At 39.4% G+C, this 16,357-nt stretch overlaps 2 protein-coding genes and 1 long non-coding RNA gene across 8 annotated transcripts; 1 reads left to right on the top strand and 2 right to left on the bottom strand.

The window, feature by feature from the left end:
• Positions 1–453: 453 nt before the first annotated feature.
• On the bottom strand, positions 454–4,356 carry cav3 (caveolin 3). Its single transcript, XM_042504327.2, has 2 exons — positions 4,037–4,356; positions 454–2,448 (listed from the first exon to the last, which is right to left on the bottom strand). Exons 1-2 carry the CDS (start codon positions 4,151–4,153, stop codon positions 2,107–2,109), a joined length of 459 nt encoding a protein of 152 aa, XP_042360261.1. The 5' UTR covers positions 4,154–4,356; the 3' UTR covers positions 454–2,106.
• LOC121956207 (uncharacterized) lies at positions 4,176–15,528 on the top strand. Of its 6 annotated transcripts, XR_015778740.1 has the most exons (6): positions 4,886–5,566; positions 9,689–9,769; positions 9,914–11,138; positions 11,336–11,718; positions 11,913–11,970; positions 14,393–15,528. It is a non-coding gene; the product is annotated as an uncharacterized LOC121956207 (long non-coding RNA). The 6 variants fall into 6 exon arrangements; XR_015778739.1 differs by lacking the exon at positions 4,886–5,566 and adding an exon at positions 4,176–4,309 and having other exon boundaries at positions 9,914–11,718; XR_015778741.1 differs by having other exon boundaries at positions 4,887–5,566; positions 9,914–11,478; positions 11,916–11,970.
• On the bottom strand, positions 9,854–11,359 carry LOC121956181 (caveolin-2-like). Its single transcript, XM_042504315.2, has 3 exons — positions 11,192–11,359; positions 10,321–10,508; positions 9,854–10,049 (listed from the first exon to the last, which is right to left on the bottom strand). Exons 1-3 carry the CDS (start codon positions 11,342–11,344, stop codon positions 9,890–9,892), a joined length of 501 nt encoding a protein of 166 aa, XP_042360249.2. The 5' UTR covers positions 11,345–11,359; the 3' UTR covers positions 9,854–9,889.
• Positions 15,529–16,357: the final 829 nt, after the last annotated feature.

Genomic DNA, 16,357 nt, shown 5'->3' with positions numbered 1-16,357 from the left:
AATAATCATTTTTAGTCATATTTCTGGCTAGATTTAGTTTACTGCCCTATAGCCTTAATAATGTAATGTTCCATTAGATATCAATAGAACATGAAGACAGGTCCGCACATGTAGGCTTGATCTGTCTCAAGATGATGTGCGCTTAAGGGAGCTCTGTACCTTTCTGAGTGATTTATTGCTATATTTTATTGGTTCCACACCTGCCTTAAACTACTACACTGCACCAGTGGCAAAAGTTAGGCTCTATCAGGAGAATCCTGTAAAAATAGACAACAGCGCAGAATTGGCAGACTTTGCAGTGTACATCACAGACCTTTTCTATAAATTCCATGATCAGAAATTATGAGCGTGGAGAGCAATTTCTGGTTACAGTGTGTTTGTTATTGCACAACTTAAATCATTTACAGGAGACAAAAATTAGATAAATTCATAAAAATAATCATGAGATCTGTATTTGTGAAATATTTGTTGTATTTTAATTAGACCCAATATATTCATGTGTTCAACATATTCACTGTATCTATATAGGTTTTAGTAGATAAATCACACTTGCTTGTTAATTACACTGGTTAGCACAGTTCATTTATCAAACTAATGCTTTAACACAGTGTCCTGTTTCTGCTCATAAAAATTCTAAAGGTGTATTTTCTGGCACAGTGAAGGACTAAAATGAAAAGACGAGAAAAAAGCATGCTGAGGTTGTGAACATAGGGTGTGGTGACGCTGAATCATCAGTGATGGATCTCAGACACAAAAGAGAGGCATAGAGATACACAACAGCAGCCTCTAGTGGATCACAGCTCCCTTGTAGACAAAAGTTGTTGAGAATATCACTGAAACACAATTAAGATTTTTAGTTAATCTTAAAAATGTATTTCTTAAACCTCTCAGAATGAATGGAAATAACACACAAAATATACTTTCATTCAAATACTCAACCAGTGGTGACATATAGTCATTATAAGTATACTTTCATCAGTTATAAAGTGTCTTTAAGCCCATATATTTTAAGCCTTTCTTCACTGCAAGGGCACAACAGAAGCAAATGTATTCTGCTTTTCTGCATAATGAAAACAACACTGTGGAACATTACAATGGGTCTCACAGAGTGGTTTTTACTCAACTCCATCAGCAGTTAGGTCCATACTTGTTTACACATACTTGACAGAAATATGCAGTACCGAAGTAGGTTTAATATTCCACTTATCACCCTTTGATAAAAAGGAAGTAGATTATCAGCTACTCCAAACATACATTTACAAGTAAGCAAAAACTCTGTTAGTTACTATGGATTCATCGCAAATAACAAAATAATTATGTAGAGGAAACATGTTCACTTCCTTTGTTTTTGTCAAAGCTTTTACCAGGAAGAATACATAGGTGTAGATTTTAAGATGGATATAGGGGGCACATTCCCCGCAAAAACATAGAATGCGCATTTGTCTACCAAAATAAAAACAAGTAGCAGAGGGCTTTTATTTCTTTTGACAAAATCAGTCACACTTCCACCAAAATGCAATTTTTGAAACCCCCCCACCCCCCTCCATTTCATACTTTGAAACAAAACCTTTCACCCAAGGGTGCATTTATGATTGTCAAATCCTACTCAATTAATAGAAACTTAAACAATACCAGAAACAGCAATATACAGCATCAACAGAACTTTTAAGAATGGCCAAATGTAACACAGGTAGCATTGTCCACAGGTGCAGCAGTTTTGGGGAATTCTTTTCATTTGTTGCGACGGAGTGGATATTGTCTTTGGCTTTTGTGATACAAATAAATGAGGGCAGACAGATCCTGGTCGTGGCAAGTGGTCCTCTTCCCCCTCAGTGAGGTGCACTGATCCTGCCAGGAGTGCCAGAGCTGTCACAGAACCACGCTGCCTGCTGCAGCTGTCACAGAGCTTCTGGTGGCAAAAGGCACATGGGGCATGCCAGGACTCAGAGCTGAGAGCGTAAGATAGGTGGGTGGGGAACAGTATGTAATGAAGCAAGGAGGAGGAGGAGTATCAGGGAGTAAGCGAGATACCAGGACTGATCTTCTGGTGTATGAAAAGGTACCGCACTTCATGCGATCACACTATAAACACTAAATTGTTAGCTCTTAGACTTCTTTGCGCAGTGCAACACGCACACTGCTGAAAATCTTGCCCAGTGCTTCAAAGAAGGGGTCACAGAAGGTCTGGATGCAGAGAGAGTAGATGCGGCTGATGCACTGCGACTCAATCAGACAGCTCTTGATGCAGGGAACCACAGCCCAGATGTGGCAGAAGGAGATGCATGCGAACAGGAAGCCCCAGAGCAGAGCGACAGGGATACCAAAGACAGCAGACAAGATGCGGTAGCACCAGTACTTGGACACGGTGAAGGTGGTGTAGCTGAGCTTCCACACTCCATCCAAGCTGTGTGTGCCGTCAGGCTCTGCAATGACATCCTCAAAGTCCACCTGATAGAAAATTGAAAGAGGCTTTCATTACTACACATTTGTAACCAGGCGCAATTTTCATCCATCTCCATCCACCAGATCTCCGTGTGCTCTGAGTAATATGCACATGCCAATGTAAAGTGTGGAGATTAAGCTTTGAAAGCTGCAGAGTGTTCGGATCAAATTTATGCAGAGGAACCAATTATGTGTTGAACATTATAGAATAAAACCTTAATGTTGTGGCATACAGGCAAAATAATGGAGTGGCTTTTAATGCTGTGTCTAAATCATCCTGAAAGGTCTATTTCTACACAATTCTCAGTAACCCAAGTTTGCCTCATGTAAAATGCATAAGAGCAACTGTACAAAGGTCCAATCTGTTTTCAGCATGTGTCACCTCGTCCACTGGAAAAGTGCTGTCGCTTTCTGAGATGAGACTCAGCTATAAAATGCTAATTAACTTAATCATGACAGGCAGACTCACTGCACATCTTAAACCTTTTCTTTTCTTCCAGACCACTGGAAAGGATCAGTATGGGGAGAGTGAAGTCCGTTTCCTGTAGGGATGGCAGCCTGAGATCATCCTCTGAATGAATGGCTGGACATGAACCGTTTTATATTTTCTCTGCAATATCTGGCCTCTTTCAGCTGTTAGAGGGATTGCTAGAGTCAAATACAGCAACAGACCAATCAGTGTTCTTTAGAGACAATAGATGGACACCCAAAGATGGTAAATCTGATAACTCAGGAGATAACATTCCCTGACTAATTAGACTGGTTCAATCAATATCACTTTATTTTAATGGAAAGGCAAGAAATAAGTTATGTTTAGTAGTAGATGAAGTGCCCAAAAGCCATACTTGAGTAAAAGTAAAGATTAATCACTGGAAAATGGCTATGGTAGAAGTTAAAGCCACCTATTATGATATAACTTAAGGAAAAGTCCTAAAATATCTGATTTTATTGTACTTAAGTACATTTAACATAAGAAAAATATTTTTAATACTTAAGTATTTAAAAGTACAATTAAATACTGTTAATAAATAGTTAGTGGTCAGAAGTATTATATGTTAGCACAAAATAACTGCATGGATCAAAATGTTGAAGTATCACTCACTTACTCCTACACAAGACAGTTGGGATTATTTTTGATAATCCTTTCAGTTTAAAGCAGACATAAGCAAGCATGTAAATCATTCCAAACGGAGTCTTGCAGACACTGAACTCTATTCATAACTTGTGATTTATACCTCAATTGACCATGTTTACAAAACATATTCTAAAGGTATATTTGGTCCTGTCAAGAAAATATATTGTTGCGGTAACATGGCAACAATCACCCGATAAACAGTCGTCAAACCTAAATAAATCACACGGCACAGTGTATCAGTTTCACACTCTTCTACCCCATTCCCAAAATACACTTTGCACAGGCAACAGGAATAGCTCTTGGTCTATTTAAGGATTTTCCAGACAGTGTGATAACCTGTTCTCTTGTCTTTGTTCCTATTTACCACTTTATTTATTTTCTCCCTGAACTCCCTCACATGCCAAGACAGAGGTTCTTAATCCTCTGTGTGACAGGACGGCGTCTCCATGCTGCACAAACCTTCACCACGTCCTCATTGATCTGCTTGGGATCTCTGTTAATTAGATCGATCTCCTTGGTGTGGCTGTCCTTCACAATCTTCTCCTCGTTGGTGTTGTACTGGTACTGATCCGCCATGGTGGAGCTGCAGGTCCTGGACGGGGCTGGAGACGGTGAGAGTAAACCTTCCTGGATCAAACTGCACAGAGCCGCCTCGGTTCACTTCTGAACCCCTGTATCACCACTGTGACGCTCCCTCTTGCATGCCAGTGGACAGCTGCTGCAGACGACCTGGTAAAAATGGAGGCCTGACCCCCACCCTACACACGCATAGGCATCAATACACACACACACACACGGTGTACACACACACACAATGTAATGCACACAGACAGAAAAGGCATGCCTTAAAGGAGACCCAGGGTTGTGTCACATTTCACATGGGGTTGTGGGGCTAACTGGGCAGGGTTTACACTGTGGCATGAACTTCCACCACTGAGTGTAGCAGTACGCACAAACACACCCTCCTGCTCTGGTTTTAGGTGGGACACAGTGTTTTGCATTTAAATAGTAAACTGAATTTGAATTGGAAAAAACTTTTTTATGCATTTGAAGCTAAATTGCATAATAGTAGAGAGAAAAATAAATATAACGAAAGTCACCAGGATTGTAGTGCTCTGTACTGTTAAATGTCCAGTGTGAATGATTTAGGGAAATATATAGGCAGAAATTGAATGTAATGTTATACCTATGTTTTCTTTAGTGTAAAATCCCCTGAAAATAAGAATCATATGAGAATGAAAATAAGAATGAGCTCTTTATATCTACACAGAAAGCATTACCTCGTCCACAGAGTCCACCATATTGTAGTGCCATGTTTCTACAGTAAACCAGAATGGACAAACCAAACACTTACTCTATATAGGGCCATTTGGATTTTTGGCATCGACCACTGTAGTTAGCAGCCCCTCTGAGACAAGCTATATCAGAAAAACACAGATGTTTGAACATTAACCCGCTTTATTTAATGCTTTTACTGGTTTAACTGTGCAGGTTTGTTTGTTTGGGAGAGAAAGAGGTCTCTGCAGGTAATTAGGGGTGTAACGATCCATCGATCTACATCGATATATCGATTAAATGAGCAACGATCACATAACATCGATGCAAAGTGTAAACATCGATCCATATCATCCTCTCTCAGGCGCGCCCTTATTTTGAAATTCTGTGTCACCGTCACACAGCGTCAGACAGATGGTGGCGAGCAGCCAAGAGAAAGATGATGAGGATAAAGCTGTTTATTCGGGAATAAATCATCAGTGTGGAAATATTTTGTTTTCGAAGAAACAGCAAGTCAACAGACGGCGGATGTCGTATGTAAACAGAAGCCGTACTGAGGAAACACGACGTACCTGCCGGCCACTTCACTGACTTCTTGCTAACGTTACGTTAGCTGCTCTGTTTCAGCAATGTTTACTGAAAAAAAAAAACGTGCATGTAGACCGAAACTCATCTGTGCTGTTCGGTCGGGAGTTGCGGGGACTTAAACCAGCGGTGAGTAAGACAAAGAAACGTAATAGTAAACTGGTTAAGTTACGAGTAGAGGAAAAGTCAGCTAACCGCTAAGCTAATTTCTGCAATGTAAAATGCCATAGGCGTATGCTAAAAACATTAGCATGTTGTAGGCTACATGTAGGGGAAATGTGACCTATAAAAGACAGCTGTTTAGTCTATGATCCTTGACAGTTATTATTGAGTTATACACTTTAGTGAAAAGATCTTGTTGTTAATCCACGTTTTGAGGATGTTGGGAGAAGTTTGTCTTCAAGTCAGACAGACCTGAAGTTTAGGATCATGGTTTAAATTCAAATGAAAACATGTTTTCCAGAAAGCATTTTCTCACTAAGCCAGATAATTATTTTTCAGTTATGTATATGTTGGTTTTATGCATTTTTTGGGCCAAAAGCAAAGAAAGGGGTGGCAGCTGTAACCTGTAACCGACTGTGTAACATGAGCATATATTGGCCTATATAGGCCCCTAAATCAAATCTATCTTGGTAGGCTTTGTAATATCGGAAAAATATTATATTGTTGTCCAAAGTATCAATATAATATCGTTTTGTGATGAAACCTTGTGAACGTCTGAATCTGAAGTTTTCAGAGAAAAAAGGTGAGCACACATTAACAGGTGCTGGGCTAGCAGCCCATTCCTGACTAGCCAAACAGTGTCGCTGTCAAATAGCGCTGTTTTTATTTTTATTTTTTTGACATAATACAGCTTTTTGATTTTTTGAAATGAATTTGCTGGTTTTACTTACCAGGTCAGTTTTTTGGAGAGGAAAAAACCTTTGTGGATAATTTGACCACCAGTAAACAAAACACCTTAACAATCAACACTGAAGGAATTTGCATCAAAATGCCACAAAATCTTCCCAAATTATACACACTGGAACTTTAATGTAGATTCCCACTATTAGTATCATTTATCATTTAGAAGGAGGAATATGATTAACATTAAAATTTGCCGAATTTATCAACTCATCACCTTAATCATGCTTGACATGGTCAGGCAGGTGGTTGGGTAGTTAGTAGATGTCACCTTACTTGTTGACTTTGCCAGCTATTCCCTCTCTGTCATTGCTTACAGTTCACAAACACTCTTTGTAGAGTAGTAATACTGTGGTGTACTGATGGATGTTTAACTGAGTTTTTTTGAAGGCTTTGTTTTATTTCTCAACATATTCTTTCTAAAATTGAGCCTGTGTTATATTGTTTAATTGTTAGGAGAGATTTGCCTGTATTGCATACTCATATATTTGCAAATGCTATTGTTTCTTTGCATATGCAACACTGCAAAACATGTCAAAGGGCTGAGTGGACATTGTAGAAAAGGTTGTCAGCCACTGGGTCTCAGAAGAAGGACAATTAAAATATCAAGTTTGCTGTTATAGTCTAGTTAAGGTGCTTGCATTCATAATCAGTCATAACAGCAAAGTGTTTCAGTCATTTAAATGTTTCACAGTCGTAGTGGTGTATAATAGATACCACACAAGGCGGGGCCCGAGCCTCTTATTCCAGATATTTCTGATTTTAGCAAGGGCAGATACATAAAACCCAATAGTCCCCCAAAATAAACTATGATTCAGTCTTTCTTAAGCTGCACAGTTGTTGCTATCGGTCATAGCTTTCTATAACAGCAGGCCGCATAAACAAACTCATAAGCCTGGTGCTGCCAAAAAGAAGGGGGAAGAGGAAGAGGTTCCTATGAAAACTGGTCCAAGGTCTCAATGCAGCCCCAGGTCTCTGTTGCTATTTATCTCAGTCAGTGTAAGAACAGTACAGGAAGTGTGACTTCAGATCATGGATTGGCATTTCTTGCCCCGGTTCCCCTGGTGGCAGGGACAGGGACAAAGAGGGAGGGGTGAAATGGGATCTGCGTGCATGTGATCGAGAGCCAGCCCAATTAGAGGAGTATTCTTGGCGTGGCAATGGGGAGAGTGGAGGCCAGTTAGGCATGGAGGCAGCGAGACAGAAATAGCTCAGCAGAGAGTCATGGTGGGCATACCTCTGCCTCTGTGCGTGTCTGCAATCAGCTGAGACTGCACCGGCTCCTCTCTCTCATTAATGTAGACAGACATACCTCTCTCAGACCTTTATTTAGAATCATATAGAATGTAATGGTAGGAGTGGGTATCACTAACTCGGGGTAATTTTATGAATAGTACTGGGTGTGTTATTTGACACATACAAATTATATTCAGTATTATTTACTATACATTTCAAAGTGATATTCTTACATACCATAATTCCTGAGAGCAGTAGCTTATCACAGGATTTTTTGTTGTAGCCCAACTGTTTTGTTAAATTCTCAGTGGTGTCCTGTACTGACCTCCAAAAACACAGACAATTAAACAAATTGCTCCACATTTTGGGAAATGCACTTATTTGCTTTCTGGGCAAGATGAGAAAGTTGACACCACCCTCATGTCTGTTAACTCAATATGACTGCTGCCAGCAGCTGGTTAGCTTAGCTTACCATAGACTGGAGGCAGGGAAAAGTTAGGCTGGCTCTCTCAAAAGATAACAAAATCTCCCTACCAGCACGTCTAAAGCTTGCTTATGAACATGCCATATCTTGTTTGTTTAATCTATTTAAATAAAAGCGATGTTAAATGTTATGTGCTTTGGCCAGGCAGCGTAACTTCCTGGAGTCCTGGAGTAACTCCCTCCAGGATTTCCCACATTCCCAGTCTTTGTGATAAGCTAACAGGCTGCTGGCTGTAGCTTCATATTTACCCTGCAGGTATGAGAGTGGTATTGATTTTCTCATCTAACTCCCTGCGAGAAAGTGTTAAACAAAAATTTAAACTATTCCTTTTTTTGCCTTTGCGTGATCAAAGTGAGCAAATATTTTTGACAGCCAATTCATGTCTTTCTTCACTCAGTCTTAAAATAATTTGAATACTAAGAGAAAAAAAAGTTTTCTTGTGCATTGAAGTACAGAAAAGTTTTCTTTGCAGTCATACCCAGTTTACTTTATTTTCCCCGCACAAGGACTTTATAGAAATATTTGATGTGTCCTCACTAATGTAAATAAAGATGTTGTCTAACCTAAGTGGGTTACTAGACTCCAGTGGGTGACTGCTGGTAGACCTGCAATGAGTTGCACAACGTACTTCACATTCATACTATTAACACTAGGACTGTTAGCTTTAACGTGTTAATTGCAGTGTAATTAAGGTCAGTATATAACAAGTTGGGTTTTTTTTTTTTTATCGCTGGCCCAAATTTCTGTCTTTAAGAGGCGGTACCGGGCTGAGCTTGAAACTAGAAGACTTTTGGAATCCAGGGGTACCATGTCATGCTAGCTGGGCGACATGGCCATTTCACAGGGGTCCGTTTGCCTCTCACCTCATGATATCTCAATGAAACGTGGGTTCTGTTAGTACACATGACTCTCCCCTTTAAAGAAATACCCACTTTCTGCTCGCCCCATGCAGTTTTTTGCTGTGATTTGATTCCAAATCAAGACAATCTGGTAAGAATTAACTTACCTTGTAAATATGGACTTCAACTTTCTTTGTAATGGAAAATACTGGAATAGTAAACATGCAATAAAAAATGTGATTTATCGTGATTAACTATTGAAATTCTGCAATAGATTGCAATGTAAAAAAAAAATCATTTGGCAGCCCTGATTTAAACTTATATTAATGTACCAAAATAAAAAAAGAATGTTTCAGTCTTCAGTTATATGGGGCAACAAATATTTTAACTAAATCTAATAAAAAGATAATAATGTCAACCATATATCCATATAAAATGGAATAATACATTACAATGAAGGAAAGAAAAATCATTTATTAAATTCATAAATGTAATTTCATTCAACTTATTTACGATTCCATTACATACATTTTACTGTAATATCATCGATGCAATAACTCAGTCTCGAAGACAACTCAAGTCCGTTTGTTTATCCAGAGACTCTTGCATAGCTCTCTATCAGCATCACTAGGTTTGTTGGGCTGTTTTGTGTTACAGAACAGAATCTGTGTAGATCATTTTGTAATTTTATTACAATGATTCATGCATTTACTTGCTAATTTTTCTGTAATTGTGCATTAAGTAGTTTTATACATTTACCTCACATATGCTTTCAACATGCTTTTTCAGGAGCTGGATCGGGGTTTGTCATACATCAGCTTCATCACAAAAGAGACAAACTGACATACAGTGTGCCAAATATCATGCCAGGTGAGTAATCATAGCTTACAGAATAATCACAGACCACGATGATGCACAATAAACCTGGATGGTTTTAGTATGAAATTTGTCACCACTTGCTTTTTCTCTGTTAATCAACAGTGTGTTTTTCTATCTGTCTGCATCTTTTGCCAGATGGATGTTGATTCGACCACAGCACTTTCCAATGCTAGTAAAGAAGGGACCGATGACAATGTTCAGTATGCTGCCCCACACAGTCTGAACCCAGTGCATGTTGATGAGAAGCAGCTGCACACAGGGCATTATTAACCTGCAGAGATATAGGGAAGTGGACAAAGCATGAGCTCATCTTGTTGATTAAAAAAAACAAAAAAGAAAGAAAGGCTTCTACACTCCGAAAAAAAAACCTGTAGTAGAGAAAAGGTTGAGATACTCTAATCATTTAATACCGCAAACCCTCCCAAATTTAATTTAATTCTAATTTAACAAAATTAACCTTTTTTTTTTTTTTACTAGAACAACATTTAGCAGTTCATCCATTCCTGTAGATTTATCTCATTTCAGTGACATAACAGTCCTACCAGATGTGAAGGCAGCTGAGCACAGCAAAGAGGACCCCTGCTGCCAGTGCAACCGGCACTGCCAGGAGGAGGGAGATGAAGCGGTACATCCACAGCCTGGACACCTCAAACAGGGCGTGACTCCACAACCACACTTTATCAAAGCTCCGCACAGAGGGAGGCTCTGCAATCACATCCTCAAACGTGACCTCAAGACACACACACACACACACACACACAGTCAGTGATTTCTGGGGAGTTCTTCTTCAAGCGTGTAAAATATAATACTGAGAAAAACTGGGGGCTTGGATATGAAGGCGTGGAGGCTATAATATCTTGACATATTTCAATATATTTTATTTCCTCACTTGCAATTTGGGTGCAGGATCTTACTGACATGCGCAAGACATGACTGTGTATGATCGTGTCCACTTGAGGTCACTGTTATGCAGTACATTGATATTTACCACATTAAGTTGGCAGTCTTTATACCCCAGAACAAAAATCAAAGTAATTGGCTTAGATAAGCAATTTTACATAACAAAAAGCTTTTTAAATTGCATTATCAACATCATTATGACTCATCTTTAAAATAATAATAATTATAATACTACTACTACTATTAATAATAGGCCTAATATTAATAATTATTACTAAAACTATACATAGATTTCAGTTTGAGCTCGACCTTGCATTATCACTGTGGGTCATCAGAGGCAGGAGGAGTTGTATGCAGAACATGTGCAGTGTTTTTGTTTATTTTACTGACCTCTCAAGTCCTCTGTTTCTCCAAACAGCATCGATGTACCTCAGCTCTGTGATGTGTGTTCCCTGTCAAGGTTTGTGTGTCTTTTATGTAGATTAAGCCCCTGTGACGGTGCACTCTCATTACCTTAAGACTCTTGTTGACTCCTTTGGGATCTCTGTCGTGAATCAGAGGCCTGGTGTCACTGTGGGTGGAATTCTGATCTTCAGATTGTACATCCACTCTGACATCCATCAGTTCCACTTCTGATCTCTTGTCTTTTAATTTCAGGTCCTCCATTTCCACGGAGTTGAGCTGTGTCCTAGCTTGTTAGACTGCTGTGGTCATGTCATTGGAAATATGGAGGATGTGCAGGGCGTAGCAGGAGGATGGCTTACCACTCTATCCTCTGCAGGCTTTCCACTGACACCCAGGTGGAACATAGCGGACTGCTGACTGTGTTGCTCCTTGTTGAGCAATGCCTTTATTAGCTTTTAAAGTCTTGTCTTTGGTGACCTTTTCCATGTGAGACACTACATGGAAAGACTCATTTAGACCTGCATGAGAAAGGCCCATTGCGAATGGCATAATTAGCCTTCGCTTCCTCCATAAATACTAAAGGTGTAAAGTATTCAGGGGAAGTGTTGAGTGCTTCGACAACTTCATTCATTCAGGTATAGTGAATATGTTTATGAATGTGGTGTTCACATTCCTACATAAAGATGTTATCAGCTAATCAGATAAAGGTCATAACTTGCATTTAATGATTTTTGGTCCCACGTGGACACAGGTCTTACATAGAGTTAGTTATCTCCTTATATAGTTGATATGAGCTTGTCAGTTAACTGTTGCTTATTTACACATCCAGCAGGTCCAGATCTTCAGTATACTTCGTTTGGAGTCCTGTTTCTGTCCAGCTGATGAATGTAAGTCCAATATTCACTCTCCTTTTAGCAACTTTTCTTGATCTCCTGGATGGAAACTAAAAGAATTTACCAGCTTTGAGGGAAATATCTGCATAGTGTTTTTTTTGTTTGTTTGTTTGTTTGTTTTTCTTCTTCTGAAAGCAGCTGCTTGGTGTATCCAAAAATAAAACTCAGAGAGTGATAAGGAGCCCAGTCGCCAGAATAAATTACTGGCATTCTGTGTTTCTGCAAACCACAGATATGATACATCACATTTCGTATGTAGCAAATAAACATTTATAAAGTGACATAGTTTAAATTACATGAGGGAGGAGGAGGGGACGGTGGATGGTGTGACACCTTGGTGAGATGGCTGCCATGGGGCAGACAGCAATAGATCGTTGTGTCAGAATAACAAAAAGCAGGTATCTTTACCACATGCTGAGACACCTCAAGCTGTGTTTGTTTAATCAAAACCGGTAAACCAGACGTGGCTTTTTGTGCTTGAACCTTTTGTGCTAACCATATGTTAACCACAGTGTTGTTTCAACATAAAATTGAAATGTAAAGAAATATACACTTTCAACATCAAATCCACAAAATAACAGATGAGATGTGCAAATTTAACACAACTGTAGTGTGTAGAAATTAAGAATTCCAACATTTATTGTGGAGACTGAGTTGTAATGAGAGTGAAGCAGTAAGGCTTCCAGCCAAAAAATTTAAAAAAAAATGAGATAAGGCGCTAAAACGCTAAAATGAGTTTGTCACTTCACACTTTGAAGTTGGAATGTTATCGGTTGTTAATATAAGAATAGTGATTGTAATCTTAGGTGAGCTTCATGCCTTTATCTTGTCAGTTCGTATTGCGCTTTGGTTGTGTGTTTTCCAAGAGAAGTTTGCAGTTAATAAAAATTACAACAAAGCAAAAGACACAAAGTGAAGCTGGAACCTTGAGGGGCCCCTCAGGGTCTGTGGCCTTGAGGACAATTGTCGGCTTTACGCTGCCATGTACATGTCTTTTTGGTAAATATAGTCCACTTTCGGTTACATCACCAGCACTGCCTTATTTAAAAGTTCTGTATATGGCAATTCAGAACATAGTTACAGCTGCAAAAAAACTATTTATTATATAATTTATAGCTTAAGGGCAGTAATGTTGTTCTCGTTTTAAAAAAAGGCACAACCAGACATTTATCAGACAACACATATCTCACTGCTAGTTGAAAATTCCTAGAAGCCCTCTTATCAGAAATATTCAACCAAAGAGGAGGGAGGAGGATTCATTGGAATACAGTGCCCTCTGCTGGCCATAGTTTGTGTTTGTAGTTAAAAAAATCCTTATTGTTTATCACTGATGGTTAAATCAGCTGCATTTTCCACTCACATGTGCCCAAATCACTATTACCAAAAATATCAGAGTGCCTGTGTTTCCAAGTGCAGCAGTGTTGCGGCGGTAGTGAAGTGGAGGCAGGCTGTAATTATCTGATGATTAATGGTGTGCATGTGTGGAAACCATGGTGATGAAGAGCCCCTGATATTATGTTGTGATTGTGACTGAGGTCTGTAGATCCTCCTCTCAACTGATGCTGATTTAGTTTATGTCTCGCACAGCTCTCGTTTTGTAAAACAACAATTTTAATCAAGAATGGTATCATGAACTGAATGAAAGAGAAATGTCACAGTAAAAATAACATATGTTGCCAATTTCAAATCAGGCCGCAGAGACAACACAGTAATAGTACCCCACCAAAGTGCAAAACATCAAATTGCTCTCCAAACTTTCTGAACCAGCAGAGGACAAATGTAAGCATCGGTTTGCTGTGTTTGCACTGGTGGTTTGGTGATCGAAAATCAAATTAAAGTCATGGTATACTTTTAATGGTATTATAGTCACTACTATTCTGACAGTTTCAATCAAAACGATAGTAGTGATGATTGTATTGTATTATTGTATTACTCAAGGCTCAGTGTTCTGACACTTCCTGTTTTAATTTTAAAAGCCTAACTAGGGACAGGCATTGCAAATTAGCCTTGGCTAGGAGCCTGTGTGCATTGCATCTACCAGAGCTGCCAACTTTCACGCAATGAGAGTGAAACACACACGCCCACCCTCTTTCACACGGTCTTATGCCACACCTCCTATTAATCATGTTGTCAGATCCAAAACAAGAAAAAAAGTTTTAGGAACTCATTTACAGAATGAGAGTTCTCGAGGCAGATCTGCCTATCAAATCTGCTTGACTATAAGGGCGTGGAACCGAAACTTGGTTCCAAATTAGAACCGAGTACTTCACGCCAAGTAACGGGTACCCTTGAAAAAAAGAAAGAAAAAGAAATCCCTTCTGCTTATCGGTTACTAAACGTGACATAAAAATTAATTAATGCAAGGCTATATAAATCTGCAAGGCCGTTGCTCCTTTGGCTGCCTTCCTTTTCTCAGCTGTCAGCAGGACTTGTTACTTCACACATCAACACTACAACGACCTGGAGAGCCAGCGTGTACGACCAGTGTGTCACAGCCATACCGGAAACCCATTTTATGCTGCCCTCTCTTGGTGTCCTCCCAGCGGCACATTTCTTCCGTATTTCTCCCGATGTTGACAAAATGGTCCAAAAAGTCAAAATGTTAAGCATTTTAAAGTCATTGTATAGTATGTTGAAAAACAGCATACTATAGCATGTCAGAAAATGGTTGAAAAAGTCATCAATCCAAATGTCTAAAAGAGTTAGTATTGCAAGTTTACCCCCACGGCGAACCCCAAGAATGTCACCAAGCCAAGAAGAGAAGCATCTGCTATTCTTCTGGCTCTTGCTCCCAAACCTCCTCCGAGGAAGGTTGCAGGTCTGGAGGACCTGCTCCCCCTTTCCCCACTCTCACACCTAAGCTTGGCAGGAGCTGCAGACTTGTTTCAGCTCTACTCTTCAAGCCCAAAGCGTCTTTGCAGAAGTTAGAAAGTCACAGCTAACTTCTCAAACCACAAGGAGAACAGAACTGAGACAGCATTGAACTGCTATCTCTGTAAGGACACCAGGACTGGCCAGCCTCCTCCTGGATCCTGGGAACTGCACAGCAGTGACTGAACCTGAACCTTTTTTCTTCAGCCAGCAACCTAAAGAACTCTCCTCACACTCCTGGATTGGCAAGTAACATCTGGACATAGTATTAGGACATAAGTACTGGCTGAGCAAGACTGTTTACTTTGTCTTTTATCATATCGTGTGTACCATGTATTGATGTAATACTACTGAACGGGTGGTTTTTGTGATCTCTTTATTAGGTTATTGGTTGGTTTGGATTTAGTTTGTTCATGCCTCACACAGACAGGCTCTTGCATGCAACTAAACACCCTTTTACTAACCAAGGCACCTTATATACATATTAGATCCATACATACACTCATTAATTAGCTCTCAACAGAAGCACAGACAGAAATTTCCACCTTTTTTTTGTTCCTTTGCCGGCTCACACACACACACTATTATGTACGTGTATATACTTGTATATATTGGGATTTAGGACATATTGTGTTTTGTTTGTTTTGCTTCCCTTTTGGAATAAACGTTTGTGTAATCATATTTGCTGTCTACTTAATATTGTACAAAATTGAGTAAATCGCCAACTACTGTGTCAAGAGCTCCAAAATCCTTTACTCTTTTCTATCAATGTGGTAATTTTGGTTATAATTATTAATTTAATTATTGATCAGAGTTCAAAATTGATAATTTAGTGTATTTTGAGACTGATTTTCTTTCTTTATGGGCTTTTGATTGGCTATCATTTTTCCCTTTCTGGGAATGGTGAAACACGAGTTGATTTAATGTAAATTAAGTCACATTATTTAACATAATTTACTAAGTATTTTTAATAGTTATCAATTATTTCTGATAGCCATGCTTTAACAATTGGTGACCTTTTGCATGAGGCCTGATCACATAAAGGGTTGCCCCGTGCTAAAGCCAAATCCCTACAACATGCTATTTTATGTACTTTTCAGCCGTTGTGCTAGTGCTCCTGGATCTCACAGCAGCTTTCGATACAGTTGATCATACAGTCCTCATATCCTGTCTGGAGTAGTTTGTAGGCATCCGTGGCAACGCTCTTCAATGGTTTAGGTCGTACCTGGCCAATAGAAGCTTCTCTGTGTTGATTGGTGACCTCCAATGATGCACGTCATCACATGCATTTCTCCCTTGTGGGGTGCCACAGGGTTCTATGCTCGGCCCTACCCTATTTTCCTTATATTTGCTACCACTGGGATCGATTATAACTAAACATAACCTGTCTTTCCATCTATATGCAGATGACTTAAAGTTATATTTGCCCATGAAACCCAACAAAGGCACTGCACTTAATAACTTACTGAGCTGTAGCAGTGGCTGGCACATAACTTTTTGCACTTGAACA

Source organism: Plectropomus leopardus, chromosome 2 (assembly GCF_026936395.1).
Source record: "Plectropomus leopardus strain MGB_pleo_1.0 chromosome 2, ASM2693639v1, whole genome shotgun sequence".
Classification (NCBI taxonomy): domain Eukaryota; kingdom Metazoa; phylum Chordata; class Actinopteri; order Perciformes; family Serranidae; genus Plectropomus; species Plectropomus leopardus.
The sequence above is the reverse complement of the archived record's forward strand: the minus strand, read 5'-3'. Positions and strand labels throughout refer to the sequence as shown.

Coding starts and splice junctions, on each gene's coding strand:
- cav3 (XM_042504327.2), bottom strand. CDS start 4,153: ATGGCGGATCAGTACCAGTACAACACCAACGAGGAGAAGATTGTGAAG. Junction 2,449..4,036: donor TCAATGAGGACGTGGTGAAG/GTTTGTGCAGCA, acceptor ATTTTCTATCAG/GTGGACTTTGAGGATGTCAT.
- LOC121956181 (XM_042504315.2), bottom strand. CDS start 11,344: ATGGAGGACCTGAAATTAAAAGACAAGAGATCAGAAGTGGAACTGATG. Junction 10,509..11,191: donor GAGTCAACAAGAGTCTTAAG/GTAATGAGAGTG, acceptor GTGTGTCTTGAG/GTCACGTTTGAGGATGTGAT. Junction 10,050..10,320: donor CTCAGCTGCCTTCACATCTG/GTAGGACTGTTA, acceptor ATATCTCTGCAG/GTTAATAATGCCCTGTGTGC.